Raw genomic sequence first — 20,853 nt, forward strand, 5'->3', positions numbered from 1 at the left:
AATATGTATATAGACTTTAAACAAGCTTTTGATAGTGTGAAAAGAGACAGAATGCTGGAAGAGCTTTGTAATCTAGGTATACCTAAGAAATACATCAGCCTCATAAAAATGACGTTGCAGAGTTCAAAAGCCGCAGTCAGAGTAGATGGAGAACTGACTCCCCTGTTTAACATCAACATGGGAGTAAGACAGGGAGATGCCCTATCAACCATGCTATTCAACCTAGTTCTTGAGGCAGTCATCAGAAAAACCAATATAACCGGCCATATAAACACCAAATCAGTACAAATTACTGCATATGCAGACGATGTAGCCATCATTAGTAGGAATAAGCCACGACTAATGGAAGTGTTCAAACAAATTGATCCTGAAGCAAGAAAAAGAGGTCTCAAAATAAACGAGGCAAAAACGAAGTATATGACAGTCAAAAGAATAACTGACAATGAAAATAATATCACAATAGACAACTATACTATCGAACGAGTGGATGCCTTTACATATCTCGGCACAGAAATCAATCAGAAGAACTCCGTAAGTAGCGAAATTATTGCACGTATTTCCAGCGGGAATCGTACATACTATGCTAATAAAAGATTGATGACTTCGAAATTATTAGACAAAAGAACCAAAATGACTATCTATAGAACACTGATTAGACCCGTAGTAACCTATGGATGTGAAACTTGGGTAATGACGAAAAAAGATGAAGCACAACTCAGGACATTCGAGAGAAAAATACTGAGGAAAGTATATGGCCCGGTACAAGAGGAAGATGGCACATGGAGAATCAGGAGAAACGACGAGGTTAATGAGATAAATGAAGGTTATGACATTGTAAGATTTGTGAAAAGTCAAAGACTGTCATAGCTGGGACATGTGCAGGAACAAAACGATGCAAAAACAACAAAGAAAATGTTACAATAGAAGCCCATAGGAAGGCGAAAAAAAGGAAGGCCCAGAACGAGATGGTTGGATGACGTGGAAGACGACCTGAAAACAATGAACATAAGACAATGGAGAAGAAGGGCACAAGAGAGATCTGAATGGAAGGACATAGCCAGACAGGCAAAGACCCATCCAGGGTTATGATGCCAAAAGAAGAAGAAGAAAGACATTTTCTATAAAAAAAGTATAGGTTTGAGATACATTGGCAGAGGAAATGAGACATCAGTGTTGCGGCTTCCACCCTATTATTGTATGTTTAATCCCATAGAACATATGTGGCACGAATTGAAGTCTAACATGAGATCACAAAATATTTCTAAAACGTTAAGTAGTACTGTTGTAGAGTTAATAAGAAAATGTGTCAATGATATTCTTCCAAGTAGTTGGAGAAATTCAATCCGACAAGTAAAGAAAATTCATATGTTCATGTAGATCATAATATAATTGAACCGGTCATAATTAATTTAGATGAGGATAGCGATAGCGAAACAGAACTATGTGTGGAGTGATACTGTCATCAAATCTAAAAAATGTTACTGTTAAAAAAAAAACGGTTCTTTTCAGAACCACAAATTATTATTAATGTTTGTTTTTCTATAATCTTATCTATAATCTGTTTTTTTGTTTTTGTCGTCGTAATTATTGTAAATTTTGTGGACCCTTTGCTTTATAGGAGGACCGTCTAGTCAGTGTTAATTGTCAAAAGACCAACTCTGTCTACCTCGTTTGCTTATCGCTCCGGACCGGTCCTATAGTGTATTTTTATGTATGAGAGAGTAATAAAACAATAAATTATGTATGCAAATCCTTAAACTGTTGATACGGGTGACTCAATGGAAAACAGATATTTGTCAACAAGTTTACAGAAGTATATAGGAAAACAATTTTAAATTGAGTATGACCACCAGGTATAAAGGTTGGAGCAGAATAGAATACAATAGTTGTGAGGGTTACTAATCCCTAAATAAGGTTGCCAGTGTCGGAGTGATGGAGGTTAACAGGTACTAATGAATTTGCAAGAAATGTAAGATGTTTATTTTATTGGTTATATATAACCAATAAAAGTTTAATAAGTACCTACATATTTGCAAAATAAAGTTTGGTATGGGCACAGATAAAGAGTGAAGTTTCAAGAAAAAATACCACTTTTAAAATTCATGATGTTAAACAGTTGTTTTTGGAGGCCGTAAATAATGTAAAACCTAAAAACTGGGAAAAGGCAGTAAATCACACTATTAAAGAAGAGGAAAAAATGTGGAAGCTGGACAATATTACTGATAACATGATCGAGCCAGTTATTATAAATCTTGGTTCTGAAAGTTCATCTTCTGAATCTGATTTGGATTTGTAACAAGTAGCTGTAAGTTTTATATTAATATTTTTATTCATCTATTTAACATACCTTAGACGGTTTTAAAAACTCTTTTTCTCTTTTGTAATTTTTAAAAATTAAAAAAAATGTGAATTTTTTAAAACCCTTTTTAATGTAGGCCAGTCAGTTCTAATATAGTGTGTGATAAAAGAGGTCACTTTTGTTTACATACACATAACACTTTATAACACTGAAATAATTCATTTATTTTTTACAATTATTCAAAGTAATTTTTCAATTAATCTTGAGCACGCCCATGGAGTGGTCGGAGCTACCAGTTACTATGCTAATTACTCTCTCGTTCATAAAAATAAACTATAACAATGGGCCAAGTCAGATAAATTTAATAATATTTACGACCGACTAATTGAAGTCAACCATTTTCTGTTAAACAAACTTTACTAAACATTCCGTAGCAATTCGACTTGGAAGGTAACAATTTTAGTTTTCTGGCGCTCCTGTAAAAATATAAAAATGTTACTTGGCACCTTGTTGCAAATCAGCGACGGTATTGTTATCACCAAATTTATCAAAAACAATTGTTAGATACCTGTATCAACAAGTCTCATTGGAAAATCGTTAGTTTCCTGGTCTATATAATTTTAAAATTTTCATTCAAAATATGTAAAAGGCTTATTACTACTAGAATAAAATCGAGGGTCAGATACCAAAATGCAGACCAGATTTCACTGTGAATTATCTAGTGGATCGATAGTTCAAACCTTGGCAATAAAACAAAAAGACTAACGTAACAGTATAAAGTCTAAATAGTCTCATAGACTAGAATACGCTGGTGTATCGGATATACCTATTGATGAACAGTACGACAAGAGATAGGGGTTTGCGGCTCGGTGTTACTCACTTCATAGATCCCTATTGGTCGACTGTTTACGCTTAAAAAACCAGAAGATAAATAGTTATAAATAAAAACGTTTTTACTAACAATCGTTATATTTGATATTTGGAGTTAATTATCTAAACAAAATATTTAAAATAACGTTGTTGTCCGCGTATCTTCATTTTTCAAAATAAATATCTCAAAGAAATTCAAATTTTGATGTAGACTATACTTTTAAGATGCTTTCATCAAATTCCACTGAAAGAGAGTAAAAAATTGAGAATTCGGATAAAGTCTGCTGACAAAATTTTTATTTGCTAAAACATATCGTGAATACATCTGTTGTTACAACTGACTCACTGTAAAAGACATATTACCCATTAAAATCTACGTAGAGCTATCAAACGGCGTATGTTGTTATTTGCACCTCGTACAAATTACAATATTTTACATTTATGATTCACTCATTTTCTTGTCACAGTATAGTAGTTGTTTACTGTTTCTCAGTATTAAATTATCGTATCGTGCCCGCCATCTGAACGGACTGTAAGTGGACTAACAAGTTTAAGTATTAAATGTCATTAATTATATGTACAATATTGTATTAGAAATTTATTTTTCGAGTAAAATACTAGAGCTAATTAACGTCAGGAACTTGTAAAAATTATCTCTCTTGTTGTCTTCGCCAATTTTTCATTAGCCAATAACACAGTAGTGTATTAAGATGTTGCTGTATCTAATATGGACCACAAGTTGAACTATATTTATAATATTTGTTGATTTATCCAGTTGGATTGCAATTTTCGAACTTTCTTTAATTCCTTGTTAAACTGATCACAGCTAATTCTTGAAAACCCAGTTTTTATTGGATTTTTACAATAACGATGTTATTTTTTCGTAAATAATCTTCATTTTTTTTTCCACGAAAAGTTTCTGTAATTTTTAACGCAGTGCGAAACTTTTCTACAATTGTATTTGGTTTTAATGGTTTACAATTAGATGTGATGCTTGATAGTGTTGTTTTTGCATAAAGGAATACTTTTCTTACAAAAATTAATAAGTTTTTTAATTCAACAGTTTTTTGATAAACTGCTGTTTAATGTTAAAATATCTCAGTGATTTTAAAAACTTCATCTTTCAGCCGTCGATACATTACTATTACATAATAAACACAAAGGTGTTATTCGTCATTTGTACTGACATTGTCAAGTCGATACGGTATAATAGATAACGGGAGAAAACCATAGGTTACTCCATGGAAACCTTGTTTATACAAATGCATTAGGGGGAGAGAATCTGAAAAGATCAGGTCGTCTCAATGCATGTATGTGTGTAATAAGGGAATGGACCAAATACGAACCTAACTTTTCTGCAATCAACTCTGCCGTTGCTCAATTTTCCATGGACAATTTATATTGCTTTTATCGAATGTGACATTTTTAGATAAAAATTATATTTATTAGTATTTTTTTAAATAATAAAACAGAACTTCCCCATTATTTGTTCTGCGAACCTCGATATTATAATGTTTTTCGCGACCCTCTCTTTGAGAGTTACTGATCTATCCTCGATGCCCTCAAATGTTTATGTCGGTTTTATCAAAACCGCTTCAACCAATGCTTTTGAACATCTAGAGAAATAAAATTATTTAATAATGATTAAGCCTAATATTTTTTAGCTGACAAAACTTTTCATTACATTTTATTGTTCATTTTTATGTGCAATACTGAACTCTAGCGCAAATTCGTTTTTCTTTATTTTCTTCACTTTTTTACGCACATTTCGCCCAATCGGAAAACATTTTGATTTATGTATTTTTTCAAATATCAGTAGCTCAGTATAACAAAAAATTTGTCTTTAAGACCTCTCTAAACGGTTGTCAAATTGTAAGAACTATACTATATCGAAAAAATGGCATAAAACGTAATGTTACCTACTGTTTTAATGGAAATAAATCACAATTTGAATTGAAAATACGTTATATTTGACGTATACTTATTTAACGCAATTGTTTTTTGAGAATTACTTCGGATTTAAAATTGTGGTTTATTTACATTAAATATAGTAGATAATATTCAAAAAATTAAAGCTGAAACTAAGTTGAAGGTTAGCAAAAATCAAGGAAGGAAAACAAACACTTACATATCAGTAGTAAATAGAAAATAATATTGCTAAGTGGATCCTGGCCTGCTCTAAAATTAGTCGCCATTCTGTTCGGTTTCTATCTTCTGATCTCTAGTATCCCTAAGTCGGTCTCAACTCCATATTACCACCTAATTCGCGGTCGACTTCTGCTTCTTTCTATAGGTGTTTCTGTCGTAAGCTTTTTAGCAATCATGTTGTCAGGCATTCGTATTATGAACGTTACAACATCTGGTTCATTAAAGAGTTGGTATAATTCGAAATTAAATCTTTTGCGCCACTGCCCTTGATCATGTATAGCTCCAAATATTTTGCGGAGTATCTTACGCTCGAATATTCCCAGAAGTCTTTCATCCTTCTGTGTTTCTGCGCGTAGGTGAGGATCGGCCTCGGCAATGTTTTGTACATAATAATTTTTAGAACTATTATCTTAGAATCCTGGAAAAATTGATCAATTGTAGTAAACTACATAAAAACCAATGTTAGTAATTTTATATACCTGCTTCCAATCTTCAATGACCAAATCTTTGTGATCTTATTGAAGCCTTTTTTCTTCATGGGTGGTGTGAACAACAGCTTTTTGTGCAGTGAAAATCCCAGGTCCTTTATTCGCCGACGAATTGTCATTGGTGAAATGTTGACGCCAGACTCCTGCATAATTTTTGTTAAAATCCTGCGAGGTTGTTTTCTGTTTGCCAAAACAATATTGCGAATGTTTCTTGCGTCCCGTGGTGTGGTAATTTTTTTTGACATTTTTGTTTGTGCCGCTTAGGGCCAAATCCAAGTTTTTCCCTTGCGGTCCACGGATGACCGTGAAACTTAAAATTGGTGTTTTATTTCTGTTGGACTTATCAGTGTTCAATAATAAAGATTTTTTTCCTATTTTTCACTTGGTAAGATGTATTTCGCTTACAGTTCTGGTACAACTGATAGCGAACACGCAATATGTGCTAAATTCACAAAAAATGGTATACGATAGTCAGAATATCAATAGAGAGCAATGCAAACTATTTATAATAACCTAAACATATTAAACACTAAGAATAAACACCAAAATGCGCATGAGTTCACAACATTGACATAAAATGGAGTCTGGCAATTTCATAAAGTGTTACAATATAATAAAATGAAAACCGCGGATGAGTATATTACATTATATAGCTCAAGTATATACACCTTTTATAAAAATACTTAAATTTTACTAGACGGCTCTAATATTTTGAACATATTTATATATATATATATATATATATATATATATATATATATATATATATATATATATATTACATAAAAGTATAGAGATAAAAAGCCACACAGCAAGAACGAACAACCAAAATTTAGAAAGAACAAACCAAATTAAGTTCCCTGACGCCCTCCCTTGACGCGGGGAATAGGTGGATGAACACGTAACAAAAATGAGGTAAGAAATATAGTAAAGAAAATATTAAATATACCAAATAATGAGGAAAAAGAGTGGAAACAGAACAACATTGTAAAAAAAACTAGACTGATAAAACGTGTTAAAAAAGTGGAAGCAACTACAGCTTTCATGCAATATGTGGTCACTTGCAGTGTGTATGTATACTTTTTGCGCACATATACAATTTACTGTTGCCACAAATTTTTGATGCTTTGCATAGTGTATGATTAATATATATTATAATGTATTGTTTTTATATCCTTATTAAACACATGGCTAGAATTTAGTATGGCTTTCATACTATCCAACTACTTGGTTTAAAAATTACAAAGCAAAAGTTCAGTATGATAATAAGTCGTGTACTTACTATTCATGCTAATTTTATGATTGATAATAAAAAATAGCTTTTTGAAATTACTTTCTTCAACCCTAACTCTTGATAGAAATTTTAAACAACCTTGAAATCCATATAGTATGCTTGTTTACCAATTTAAATACAGACTCACAAATCGTGCTCTTAAGGCATTCTGGAAGATATATTTTGCATAGATATATATTTTTTTATTTTCTGAAATCCAATGTAGATTGTGTTGTGAGGAATATCGCTAACTGACGTGCCTCTCCATCTTTCCGTTTTTCCTCAGCTTAGACTATTTGATGAAACCTACCATAATGTGGCTGGAGCACAATAAATGGAATTGCATTCATGCCTACTACACGTACTTGTTACATACTTTTTGTGATGATTTTTGAGGCACATATCTTGGATTTTAGGGCTCCTTTGAATCGTGAATTTAAAATATATTCCAAGAAGGGAGTTTTAAAATCATTACGGTCACCGTAGGCATTTACTCTCAACAATCATTAACAAATAGTGAGTTGTGCGTTCTGCGGTGACTAAATGGCCGATTCTGGAACTGCGTACTCGACCACAATCATTTTATAACTAGTCTGCGTTGGCAGCCAGTTGCTGGGGATTATTTAAATGGTAAAGTTCTTCTTCTTTCCTTCGATTTCTCTTTATTCATTCATGACTTAGTCGCTGTTGTTCAAAGTTTCTTGCACCTTCATAGAAGATTCACCGAAGATTTCCGAGATGTTAAAAACGATGTCACATTTATTTATGTTGTTTTTAACATTGTCCCTGTATCGCTTCTGTTGTCCTACATGCTTCCGTTGTCCGTTTTTAATTTGTGAGAATAGTATTTGTTTTATGAGGCGCGTATCAGGCTTTCGGACCACGTGGCCACCTGAAGTTGGTGCTTCACAATCATGGCTTCAATGCTTGTTGAGTTTGATGCTTCCAAGATGTCGATATTGGTCATTCAATCCTTCCAGGTCACTTTCAGAATTCTTCTTAAGACAAGGTTGGTGATATTTTTCCAAAGACTTTAGGTGTAGCCTGTAGGAAGTCCCAAGTTTCTCAGCCCTAGGTAAGTGTAGGAATCACTATGGCGTGGTAAACGTAAGGTTTTGTGTGGATGCTGATGCTATGGTTGTCAAAGGCCCTTGTCATAAGGCGACCAAAAGCTGCACTGGCACACCTCAGTCGGCACTGAATTTCTTTATGGATGGTCGCATTTTTAGAAAGATGACTGCTGACATAAGAAAAGTGATCAATATTTTTAAGACTTTCACTAGTAATCTTGATGGGTGGTTCGGGAGCGTTGGAAGTTATAGCAGGTTGGTAAAGAATCTGTGTTTTATTTACGTTTAGCGACAGACCTAAATTCATGTACCCCTTGATTAGATACATTTAAGATTATTTTCAAATATTTTTCTGAGTTATCCATTATCACGTTGCCATCGGTGCACTGAAGCTCCATTACTACAGTTAGGGACACCTTGGTTTTGGAACAGAGTCTGTTTAGGTTAAACAGTCCTCAGTCAAATCGGTATTCTATTTCTATACATGTTGGTAAAGGTTCCCTAACAAGATGCATTATTGTTCCCACAAAAATGGAAAACAATGTTGAAGCAATTATACACCCCTGTTTAACTCCCTTGGTAATCTGAACTCGGACTCAGTGGTTCCTTCTCTGGTAAAAACGCTGGCAGTCATATCGTCATACAGTACTACGTTACGTATACTACACACTACGTTAATATATTTTTGAGGACATCCAATAGAGGCTAAGATTTTCCAGAATGCTTCTCGGTTGACGGTGTCAAAGGCCTTAACAAGATATATAAAGGCCACATAAAGTGGAAGGTTTTGTTCTCTGGATATTTCTTGCATTTGCCTTGAGCTAAAAATCATGTCGGCGGTCTCTCGATTGGGTCTGAAACCACACTATCTCCGGCAGTGACTGTTCTACAACAGGCAATAGGCGATTTGCTAGAATTCTAGATGTGATTTTTCCAGAAAGTAATGATATTCCCCGGTAATTTCCATATAAGGCCTTGTCGCCTTTTTTAAAGATGGTAACAATAGAGTCATCTTGTAGTTCGGCAGGAATGCAGGAATAATTTCAGTGTTCCATATTTTTTTGATAAATAAATAAGTATGTTGCCCAAGTGCTGGGCCTCTCTCTGCGCAAGTGTTGCCCAAGAACTTCACTGAAATTCCGTCAGCACCAGCTGCTTTGTTTTTTTTAGTTCTTTGATTGCTATTTCGACCTCTTGTAAGATGTGAACGTAGCTTAGATGAGGTTTTTGAGGAATGATGTGGAGTATCTCCGACTGTCTATTTAAAAACTATTCTAAAGGTTCTTTCTAACGGTAGTTGGTTGAGGAGGTATGATAATAAGTTAAGTGCCATCTCTTAAAAGCAATGGGTTTAGTCCTTAAGTGGTGGGTCTGTAGCTTAAAATTTTGTCCGTATACAGTTACCTTAAAAAAAGCCCTGGTATTGTTAATTTCAATTTCAAGTATTTCACATGATTTAGCTGTCCACTATTCGTTTTTGATTTGCCAAGATTGCCTATGTACATCAGCTTTGGTAGCTATGTAGTGTTGTTTTTTTGCAACTGAATTTGGGTGATTTTGCCAAGCGATGTACGCTTTACGTTTTTTATCTATAAGATAAGAGTATTGCTGGCTTAAACTTTGATCAGTGCTCCTCAATGTCGTTAGGATATTCATCGCAGAGCTTAGCAGTCAGTATTTCTTGCTTTTTTTTTTTTTAATTTTTGTTGTTCGTAAGGCCAGCAGTGTTTAGTTTCCTTCTTGCTTGTTTTCTTTGATTATGTCTTTTCACGGAATGCGGAGAATCATGATAGACCGTATTAGTCGGTGGTCAGTACAACAGTCATCCGCACTTTTTAAATATTTTCTCAGCATTACTTCACACTGATTTCTAGTGCGAACAATTACATACTCAATCAAGCGCCAGTGTTTGGATGTTGCCATGATGTTTTGAATTTATTTTTCTGTCGGAAAAGGGTGTTAATAATTACTAAAGTGTATTCTGAATACTTAGTGGGCAAGAGAATTTCGTAGTTGCTGTTGCCTATCCCCTCTTTGCCGATGGTACCTTATCAAAAGTCAAACTATGGTTGCTCGTTGGTTATTTACCAGCTTAAGGCGGAGCGACATAAGCCTTTCGCTTATTCCAGAGGGAAGCTCTTCAAGGTGGTCGATAAGCTCGTTTTTTATTGCAACGCCCACATCATATATCCGAGCTTAGTTTTCTGCTTTTCCTTCCAAAAGAAAGGTTAGCCACTACCATGCTCTTTAAGTTGACCTTATTCTGCTCTTCTGGTTTCACTCAGAGCAGCAATATCGATATTAAATTTTCTCAGTTCACGAGCTATTATTGCTGTTCTTCGTTGTGGTCTATCCGTGTCAGTGTCCATTGAAGTACGTATATTCCATGTCGCAAAGTTCATAAATCTTTTAAATCTTGATTGCAGAATGGTGTTCAGTTCACCATTCAAGATCAAGTCACCAAAATTCAGATCGCTGCACGTCACCAATTATATGCGTACCAGACAAGAAATCTGAACCCAGTGGCATAGAAACTGAAGAAGAGATTCCATGTTAGCCGCGATCCGTCAGGTCGCTAAGACAGGAAGAGATAGGAAATAGGTAACTAGATTTTGAAGGATGAAGTGATGGGAAATGTTTTCTCTCAGTAAGGAATTGAGAGCAAAGCATGGCTCACGTGGTCAGGGTCACTTCTCTGAAATATACCTATTCTCTATATGGATCGTAGAAAAGTGTCTACTCACTACCTGTACTGTAATCACTAGTATAATCTATTTACATACTTTTGAAAACAATTTTCTGTGATTAAATTTTTTTTGGTGAACTTCCTTAATATTCTACATGTTTCGACCTTAGTTCAGACCGATCTTAATTCGCTTCATACACATTCTACCTCAGCTGTCTGCCACCAGGTCTCTTTTGGTCTTACCATGTTACTTCTTTCAAGAATTAAATATTAATATTGTGTATCTTATATAATGTATCTTTCAGTTTCGTTTTTTTTCTGTCTTAAAACGCACCACTCGCTTCCTTCGATTTTATTTAGTTCCAACTCTACTGTTCACATCTCCATCTATTCCCACATTGCTATGTAGTATCGATGCTAAATAATAGCTTCTAAAATTACCAATTTATTTGAATTAATAATTCTGTAACGCAACCCAGAAGAAACGTGAATCCAAAATATAGGTATATATATATATATATATATATATATATATATATATATATATATATATATATATATATATATATATATATATATATAAAGCGTCAAGAAGATGACAGGGACAATCAAATGAGAAAGACTAAGAAACGAAGAATAACGGAAAACAAACTTATAGGAAATACAACAATAACAATTGGGTTGATTCTCACACATAAGAACAGTGAAACCTGAAACAAGACAAATTCTAGAGTTGAGAACGACTGGGAAGAACGTAGTCGTTAAAAATAGCTTTCAGGTAAAGTTTAAAATATGCAAGATACAGGAAAGTATGGATAAAACAGGGGATAAGGCTCCTACCCGAAGCTATAAAGATTCATTCACAAAGGAATGAAAAGAAAAAGATGATTTTTCTACCAGTGGCATTTCAAAAACTGTGTGGTAGTAACATGTATGTAAAAATCAGTTAATAAATTTCTGTTAATGATTTTTGGACTAAAAATTTATGAGAAGCAATGACACTTTATGACTTATGGGAAGGGGACTTATGCTTTATGGAAAGCAATGTCATTTTATCAACAAGTGAACCAAAAAGTAATTTTGTTATAGATTATCACTATACATATTAAAGAGTGGGGTTGATGAAACATTTTTTTAAGTTACTTTTACTAACTCTCGGGTATTTTTAGGTGTTTAACAGCCACGTACCTCCTCCGGACACGTATCGCTCAAAGGTTTATATCAAACAATTTTTTTTTCGTGCTAAAACTAAACAGCTTGTCTAAGCATGTATTATTGGCATGTCCCTTAATGCTTTTTTAGAACATAGATACTTTTAGAGTAGAGCAAAATGGTAAAAACAAAACTTAAAAAAATTAAAATGGTTTTAACTTTTAAACGTTGGCAATAAATATTCCAATTTGCCAATTTGGAAAAGGATCTTTATAATGTCTATACATATAATATGATCAAACTCAGAGCTATAATACCACAATTTCAGAAATATACTACAATGTACATGTTCAATAATTGTACTTTTTAGATGAAATGCACAGCTACAGTCGGAATGATCAATTATTATTCCAGCTTTGAACGATATCTCTTGTCTTCTTTGAGTGACCTGTGTCTGGAATCAAATGAACGTTTCGCTACAATTATATGTAGTTTCTTCGGAAGAAAGATGGACTTTTGGTCACGGTAACTCAATGGTGAGAAAGACGATCTAATGCATATTTTATGCTCTTGATTTCGAGATTTACGAAATGACCAGCTTCGTAAAAGTGAGGCGACGATTGATCTAAGGGATCCAGTTCTGCATTCAAAATTCTGGCACTCATTCTGCAACGAGAGACGACTGCCAAGAAATTCTCATTGAGATTACATGAGGCGTTCCATATTGTTTGAGAAACCCATATTCTTTCCAAAAATCCCGACTTCTGTTTCAGAAAAAATCGTGAGGCAATAGAAATCCGAGAGCATCCTGAATATATAAACATATAGTAAGGCTGCTTCTTATCTACCATTTGGGGCCCAACTTTGCACTGCACTGCAACTGGTGCCAGAATGCACCAACAGAGAATCGTTGTCCGGTAATCGCACTCCCTACCAGCCCAATGAACGTTTATTGAATTACGTTGGCCACAGCCTACCATCTGTATCCTGAGGAAGATACATGTAATTCTAGCAAAACGTTTAGATGGACCCAGTATGGTCATTCAGAGAAGAAACGACCCAAACTCGGAATACGAATAATAATTGATATCGTATTTTTTATTTCTACATAATGCAGTATTTAATTGGATTATTAGTCCTTGTGACGGTATTGTTTTAGTTAAATGTCTTACAAAGTGTTAACTGTTGTCAGTCTGCCAGAGAGAGAGAAAAGACATTTTGAAGTATTGTATTATAAATAGTTAAACGTACAGTAAGTTATGATCGTATAAATTTACAAACAGATTATTTTTAAGAATGGCATTACAAAATAATGTTATTTGAACATAAAAACAGTAATATGGGAAATAATAAGGGATCTCTGAAATATTATAAAATGTTGAATATGTTGATATTAACCATTTGAATCGAAATAGATAAATCATCAGATCTAGAGACATGATTTTCTTCTGATAACATATTTTATAATGTACCCAAAAAAATAGAATAGAAGGTAGGTACAGCGAAAAGATGCAATTATGCGGAAATCTACCTATAAAAGAATAGTAACAAAAATTAAAAGTTCCTACCACCTTCTTACATTCCGCCGCTAAAAACCGTATTTTTTATAGTTTAGGTTTTTACCATTTTGAATATTTTAGCAATAAAAAAATCTCTATGGAATCGACTGATACTATGGAAATTGATACTAAGTGTGTGAACTTGAAAACAAACCCTGTTTTTAATTTCCACTGAATTTATTTGTCATATTAGCATATGCTGTTCCGCGAAATAGTTCCATCAGGATTTCAAACATTGAACAAACACTGTCTTTAATCTCCGCCTAATTTATTTGTTGCCTTGACATATGTTTCGTTAAACATAGGTTTATTAAAAGGATAATTTCAAATCTTTGAAATTAATGTTTAGCGAAACATCTGTGAAAATGACAGATTCAGTAAAAATTAAAAACAGTGTTTGTGTTGCGTTCACATACTTAGTGAATACTCAACTATCATTCATTAATTTTTAAAAGCCAACTAGCTATAGACTAGGTTACATGTAGATTATTTGTTCTTAATTTTCTTTTGACATAGACGTAAGGTCAAAGTTTTTGTTTTTGAAATTTAGTTAGTTTAGGAACAATAATGACCAATATAAAAAAGTCAAATGTTTAATAGAAATGATCTTTCTCAAAAATTTATTCCACCTATTCTAATTTTCTGCTTCTATTCTAACTCTACACTTCTGGTCTGACTTGCTTAGCAGGCTCCAAGTATATCTTACAGTGTGTGTAATACATTGTACCCTCCTTTGGCAGCAAAGGAAAAAGAGAAAATATGCTCTTGAGATATTTATTTTTCAATATTGTCTTCAAGTTCAATACAGTTTTCTCGTTCAATGATATCTAATAACAGAATTACGTCCCTGAAGGTGACTGAAAATTCTTTAAAATATTCATTTACCACTGCTATCGCCATTTCATTTGAACGAAAACGATTTTCAGTTACAAACTTAAGATTTGGGAAGAGGTGAAAGTCTCTTAAAACTCTTGACAGGTTAAAGGATCTATTTGAAAGATATTCTTTTAGATTTCATATTCGATTTAAAATCACCGACTTCGACCCACTGCTTGAACAGTTTTTTGACCCATGGTCAGTGAACTCATCCACTCATCCATGTTTTCATTCCATTCATAATATCAAATCGGTGTAGGAAACGGATTAATTCTTAATTAAAGGCACAAACATTGTTTAGAGGGTAGATTTACTAATTTATTTTTTATCATCATTTGATTGGCCGTTATCGCAAACTTAATTATTGATCGTCTCGATCGAACTACAATGGATTAAATTCAGATTTCCATTTCATACTGTTGATGTTGAGCATTCTCATGTAGGCAATTCGTATTTTATATTTTTCCACTTCACATATCTCGTCATTACTTATGTCTTTTCATCCCAGCATACCGTTTCTATTAAACAAATCACATATACAATCAAAAACGAAAAAATCAAATAGAAAATTATCATTTGGTCTGTTGTTTATTTTTGTGGGTTTCTAGTATTGGTTTTTATATTGCAATTTTTTATAACTTATGTGAATATTTCTTATCATTCGTATAATTTTGGTATTTCGACCCAATAAACACATTTTTAGCAATATTAAATTTAATATTTCAACATAGCTGTTAGATAATTGTTTATTGACAAATAAAATGTGTTTATGAACAATGGTGATTCACTAACCCTTACTCACTTGTTGTTTATTGAAAAATAGATATTTACAATGGTGATTCACTAACGCTTATTTATTACGATTAGTTTTAACGATAACTAATTGTACTATTTTTTATAACAAATATGTCATAATAGTTGTAATTTATAATAGATAGTGGGTTGCTTAGTTTGAATGAATGAGTATGATTATTATATTTTATCTACTAGTTAATTTCAGTCATGTCAAAAAATCACTGCGCATATCATTTAGTAAAAAATACAATGAATGACATTCTCGCAAAAGCAAGAGGTCAGCTTCTTCCGTTTAAGGGGCTAATAAAAAAGGACGGGCCAATTAAACTTCTTTCTGTATATAGACCTCATTTAGGTTAAATATTTATCAGCTTTTTCTATTTCTCGTATATAGTGGATCGCTCACATAACGTTTATGAGAGACAGAAAAGCATAGAAGGCTCTGAAAAAGACCAGAAAAGTCTTACGTTGAAAGGTCATGGCGATTAATAATAATAAGAGATCTCGGAATAAAGCAAGCGCGAAAAATTGACCATAAACAAATGAAAACCGAACTAACTTCTGAGTTTGAGCTGACTCGGTCATACCTTTATAGCAAAAATCTGTTTAATTCAATAAATACGTACGCCTGTTCCGCGTTTAGCTACTCATTTGGTATTGTAAAGTGATCAAAAACGGGTATAGAAAGTCTTCAGCGGAAAGTAAGAACACTTCTCATAAAGGCGCAAAAACACCATCCACGCAGTGCAGTAGAGAGAACAACATTACCGAGATATCAAGGGAGAAGAGGACTTATGGACATAGGTGAGCAACTGGATAAACAGGTTACTAATATAAAAATCTATTTTCAGGCGCAGGCTGACACATCTACTTTACATTGAGCAATTTGCGCAGTAGATTATACAACGCCGCTTGAACTGAGGGAACAAGAAATGCACATAAACTACCTGACTAAGCAAGAAAATATGCACACCTGGATGAGTAAACTTCTGCATGGGCGACATCTCAATGAGATCAGCCAAGAATATGTCGACAATACAGCGTCGTACTATTGGTTTTTTACTTGCCACTCAGGATCAGCTTATTCCAACTAAATTACCTGAAATATATTGTTAAAGATCCTTAAGTCCAAAATGACAAATGCCTGTATGGATGCCAAGCCCAAGAAAACCATCCAACATTTTACCGGGGGCTGCCAGGCGTTTGTCGGTACTGATAATAAAGAACGCCATGACTCGACCATGAAAGATTATACACCAAGAACTAGCTAACAAACTGGGACTTCTCCAAACCGACCATCTTCCTTTTTATCAATACGTCCCTGACAGAATACTTGAAAACGACAACAACAAGCTATACTGGGACCACACTGTACTCACAGATCAACTAGTGGCATATAATAGACCGGACCTCATCCTAGCTAATAAACTTACTAGACAAACAACACTTATTGATGTGGTGATACCTAATAACAATAATCTGCAATACAACCAAGTACATCTAGAAATACAAATAAGGAGACAATGGATAATATAAAAGCACCAAGACATACCCATTATTCTATCTAGTACTGGTGTTATTCCGAAAAACCGCCCAGAGAACATAAAACAGCTGGGTCTTAATGAACATCTCTATAATACCATGCAAAAAGCTGTACTTCTCGCGACATCCATATGTGTACGAAAATTTTAGTACCAAGTACATACCAAGTCACCAAGGGCTTGATAACACGGAAAGAGTCCCACCAGAGCACAATCCTTTTCATACCGTATCTGATAAGAGAAAGTCAACTACTTTACACAGCGCGATTTGCGCAGTAGATGACGAAACACCGTTTAAAATGAGGAGACCAGAAATGCGCATAAACTACCTTTCTAAAGAAGAAAAAATGCGGACCTGGATAAACCTCTGCGTAGGCTACATCATTATGATTGTGGATATTCCAGATTTTTGTTGCCATTAAAATGGACTATTTTAAATTATTTGCTGTCAGCTTCTTATCTTATGATTTGACAAGAAAGTCAGGGTTTATACCTTATACTCCGATGAAAAAACTAGGAACGAGATCAATTTTATGTTCACTGACAAGCAGCAAATCTTTAGAGATTTTACAATCCTTAACCAGTTTTCAACAGGTAGCAACCACAGAATGGTAGAAGCCCCCATAGAAATATAACTTGGAAAAGAGAGTTGAACCAAACTGATCGAAAAAATTTACAATAATGCAACCATAAGATTACACAAAGATACAAAAATGTATAAAAAGCAAAAGAAGAATCAGACAAGGAGACACGGTATCTCCCAAACTCTTCACGGCAGTTCTGGAACATGCTTTCAAGCAATTGTAGTGGGTCGCCACTCAATGTCAACAGCGGAATGCTCTCCTATCTACTTCTATTTGCAGACGACATAGTTCTGATAACAGATAACTTAAAAGATACGTTATTAGTTCCTAAGTACTTAGGTTATGAACCCAGGTTATAACCCAGGCCACAGTAAGCAAACTGAGAGTAGCCCGAAGAAGAATGGAATGACCGTTACTTGGACTGACTCTCAGAGACAGGGTTAGAAACGAGACAATAAGGACAGGCGTCACAGAACTGAAGAGGAACTGGGTGGGCCATTTGGCCAGAATTATTAACGCAGTGGCAAAACCAAGACCCAAAAAATTACAGTATTGAGACCACGAGCAAGCAGAAGAACCAGAGGTAGACCACCTACATGATAGATAGACGACGTCAAAAGAATCGCTGGGATTTGTTGCAGGGAGCTCAAGACCGATAGAACTGAAAGAAATTAGGGGAGGCCTATGTTCAATTTTGCACGCAGAAGGCTGGATGATGTTGGTCGCAGCATCAATCTCACCGTATGATCAGCCAGTTGTGGTGCGGCGTCTGGTCATTTGGCATGGTGTAGTATTTCGTGAAGTTGGTGAAGTATGTGTATTTCGTGTTTATGCGTGTGTGTGTGTGTGTGTGTGTGTGTGTATGTGTGTGTGTGTGTGTTTATAAGTGAGTGTATGTCATGTTCCATCAACTATTCACACCTGCCTACGTGGAGCATTGGAGAGTTCCTACTCAGTTCAGAGTTCCCCTGCGCAGTCTCAGATCGACTTGGTGGGTTCCTGTCCTACGTGAAGTACTGGAGAGCTCCTACTCAGTTCAGAGCTCTCCTGTGCAATGTCAGATCGACATGGTGGCTCCCTGTTCTACGTAGAGTACTGGAGAGCTCCTACTTAGTTCAGAGTTTCCCTGCGCAGTCTCAGATCGACATGATGGCTCCCTGTCCTACGTGGCGTACTGGAGAGCTACTACTCAGTTCAGAGTTCTCTGTGCACAAAGTTAAAACAATTTATTATAAACCGAAAGTGTTTTGAGTCCATTGTTATTATCCATATAAAAGAATGGATGAAATAAGCAAAAAAAAACAGATTAAATAAGGTCGGAAGTTGCGAAATGAAAACCAAACTGAAAATATAAACCGTTATGGTAAACAATCGAGTTCACTTGACACGTTGTGTGAGTTGGGGACAATATAACAAAATTATTGTGCGAAATAAATATAAAAAAAATCGAATTATATTTAAATGTTTGATCTTTGTTAAGGTAAAGCACTTTTATTTTGTATAGCTATTGAAATTAACTAGTGAGTAAAATACATACAATACAAATAGTCCTGTATACCCAGCGTTAATTAACAAGCTAGCTCTAACCGCATGTAGAACATCATTTGGTTATAGACGCATACTGTGTTGAATGAATGGAGTATGCCAGGCGTGTATTCATCAGAGTCGCAAAAGAGAACTACCAAAATTAGATATGTTACGGATAGTTAAATTAAAACCATGTTACATGTTTTAGACAATATTTGAATGTGTAATACTTTCAACAAACAATTTTTTATTATCTTTTTAATCGGGGTTTTATCCCCGTTTTCATTTTTACCAATATTTTGTAATCAATAATTCCTTGAGTGTTTATAAAAAAAAATAATATTGGAAGGCGTGGTCTAAAGGTTTCAAAGTGGACACGACATGTCCATACACGACTTGGATATACAGAAGTTTACGATAAAGAGGTTTGGACTACGAAAATGGAGACAACTTACGCAAAGCTGATAAAATATTTGGTATAGTTTGCGGGAATGAAATATGGATACCTATTGGCGTCTTCTCAAGTTCAAAAATGCTATTCTGTCATTGATTTCGAAATAATTTGATAAAATTATAATTGAACGACGGAATTTCAAAATACATCTGAAAGATAGAATCAAAAGAGAAATCTCGCTTTTTACAAGAAATGAAAGGGCTAAAATCGAAATTTATTTTTATGAGGCAAATTAATAATGTACTCTTCATATGCCACATGATGTAGACTGTTAGATTAGAAGAAAAAGAATAGCTAACATTTTTTATAAAAGTAGTACTGCGATCAAAAATATCCATTAAGACGGGAAATTATCGCGGAAACAGCTACAGCTTCCACGAGACCCCTTATGAAGCCTTTCACGTAACTTTCACATGAAGTAAAAAAAGTTAAAAAATGTTTTTAACACCCATGTTAAAAAAAATTAAATCAAAATTTAAAGTTACTATGAGGTGAGATTTATTAAGTTAAATTTTTTGTAGCACTAACGAAAAATCCTTAAAATATATCAATTTTCGAGATGATGAATTACATATTTTTAGTTTGTTAAAACATTATACATTCAAATAAGGTCAATATATTTGACCAATTGTTCGTTTTTTGTACTGTGACCATTGTGTGTTTCCAGAAAACCGACAGCCTAAGTAAGCTGTACGAAATGGATGAAAATCCAGAAAGGAAAGCTTGGTTAGACAAATTGCTAGCGTTCATGGATGATAGGCGAACCCCTATCACCACATGTCCGACTATCTCCAAGAATCCCCTTGATTTGTTCCGCTTGTATATGTTTGTTAAGGATCGTGGGGGCTTTATGGAGGTTTGTACCATGGTTTACGTGAGGGCTCTACAATTCCAAACCACATCATTCGAAGATTTCAACAAATTTAGGCAAGCAATAAAAACGAGCTATAATGTACTTGTTTTAAATTTTGTACAGAGAATTGTGCAAAATTTAATAACAAATATTTGTCTTCGAAGTTGTGACTTGGTAAAACAGAGCCGCGTGTATTTTTCTATGGATTTTTACGGTTTTTCAATTGATGGTTCACCTGTAGCATTTTTATTTCAATAACCAGTTGTTTTATAAAATTTTTTAGTATGAAAAATGTATGTAGAACAAAGGGCGCTTCTTTCATCGATGTAGTTTACTAACTGAATTGAATTCTTAATACGGAGTAATATTTACGGAATAAGCACTGATTACACTGAATACACTGTTTAACCCTTATACATTCATTAGGACATTTTATTTTCCACCTTCGACCCGTAATAGGTAAGGATTAGCAACTCAAATAAAAAAATCCAACAGCGAGGTATCTGTTGCGATATCTGCATTTTGTCAAATGAAAGTTATCCATTATCGTAATCAACGGCGAATCTCATCTAAAACTTCTAGTTTTCTTTTCTTTTCTAGTTCCAGAGTTTTAACCTTGTTTAAGCTTTACGCTTCTTCAAGGAAGGGGTACTGTGGAGTAGTGGTGGTGTGACAAAC

General features: G+C 34.3%; 1 protein-coding gene across 8 annotated transcripts in view; it reads left to right on the plus strand.

Annotated features, from left to right (window-relative positions):
* Window positions 1-20,853, plus strand: part of LOC140452382 (trithorax group protein osa-like) — a 283,394-nt gene that overhangs the window by 207,141 nt on the left and 55,400 nt on the right. For 3 of the 8 annotated variants that reach the window (XM_072546590.1, XM_072546591.1, XM_072546596.1), the window contains exons 6-7: window positions 12,004-12,048; window positions 19,990-20,178. The exons of 1 other annotated variant lie outside the window; for it this stretch is intronic. In XM_072546590.1, coding sequence (XP_072402691.1) covers window positions 12,004-12,048; window positions 19,990-20,178 — 234 coding nt within the window. The remainder of the gene's footprint in view (window positions 1-12,003; window positions 12,049-19,989; window positions 20,179-20,853) is intronic. 4 more of the 8 variants (XM_072546593.1, XM_072546598.1, XM_072546592.1 and 1 more) reach the window with 2 other exon arrangements.

This window comes from Diabrotica undecimpunctata, chromosome 10 (assembly GCF_040954645.1).
Source record: "Diabrotica undecimpunctata isolate CICGRU chromosome 10, icDiaUnde3, whole genome shotgun sequence".
NCBI lineage: Eukaryota > Metazoa > Arthropoda > Insecta > Coleoptera > Chrysomelidae > Diabrotica > Diabrotica undecimpunctata.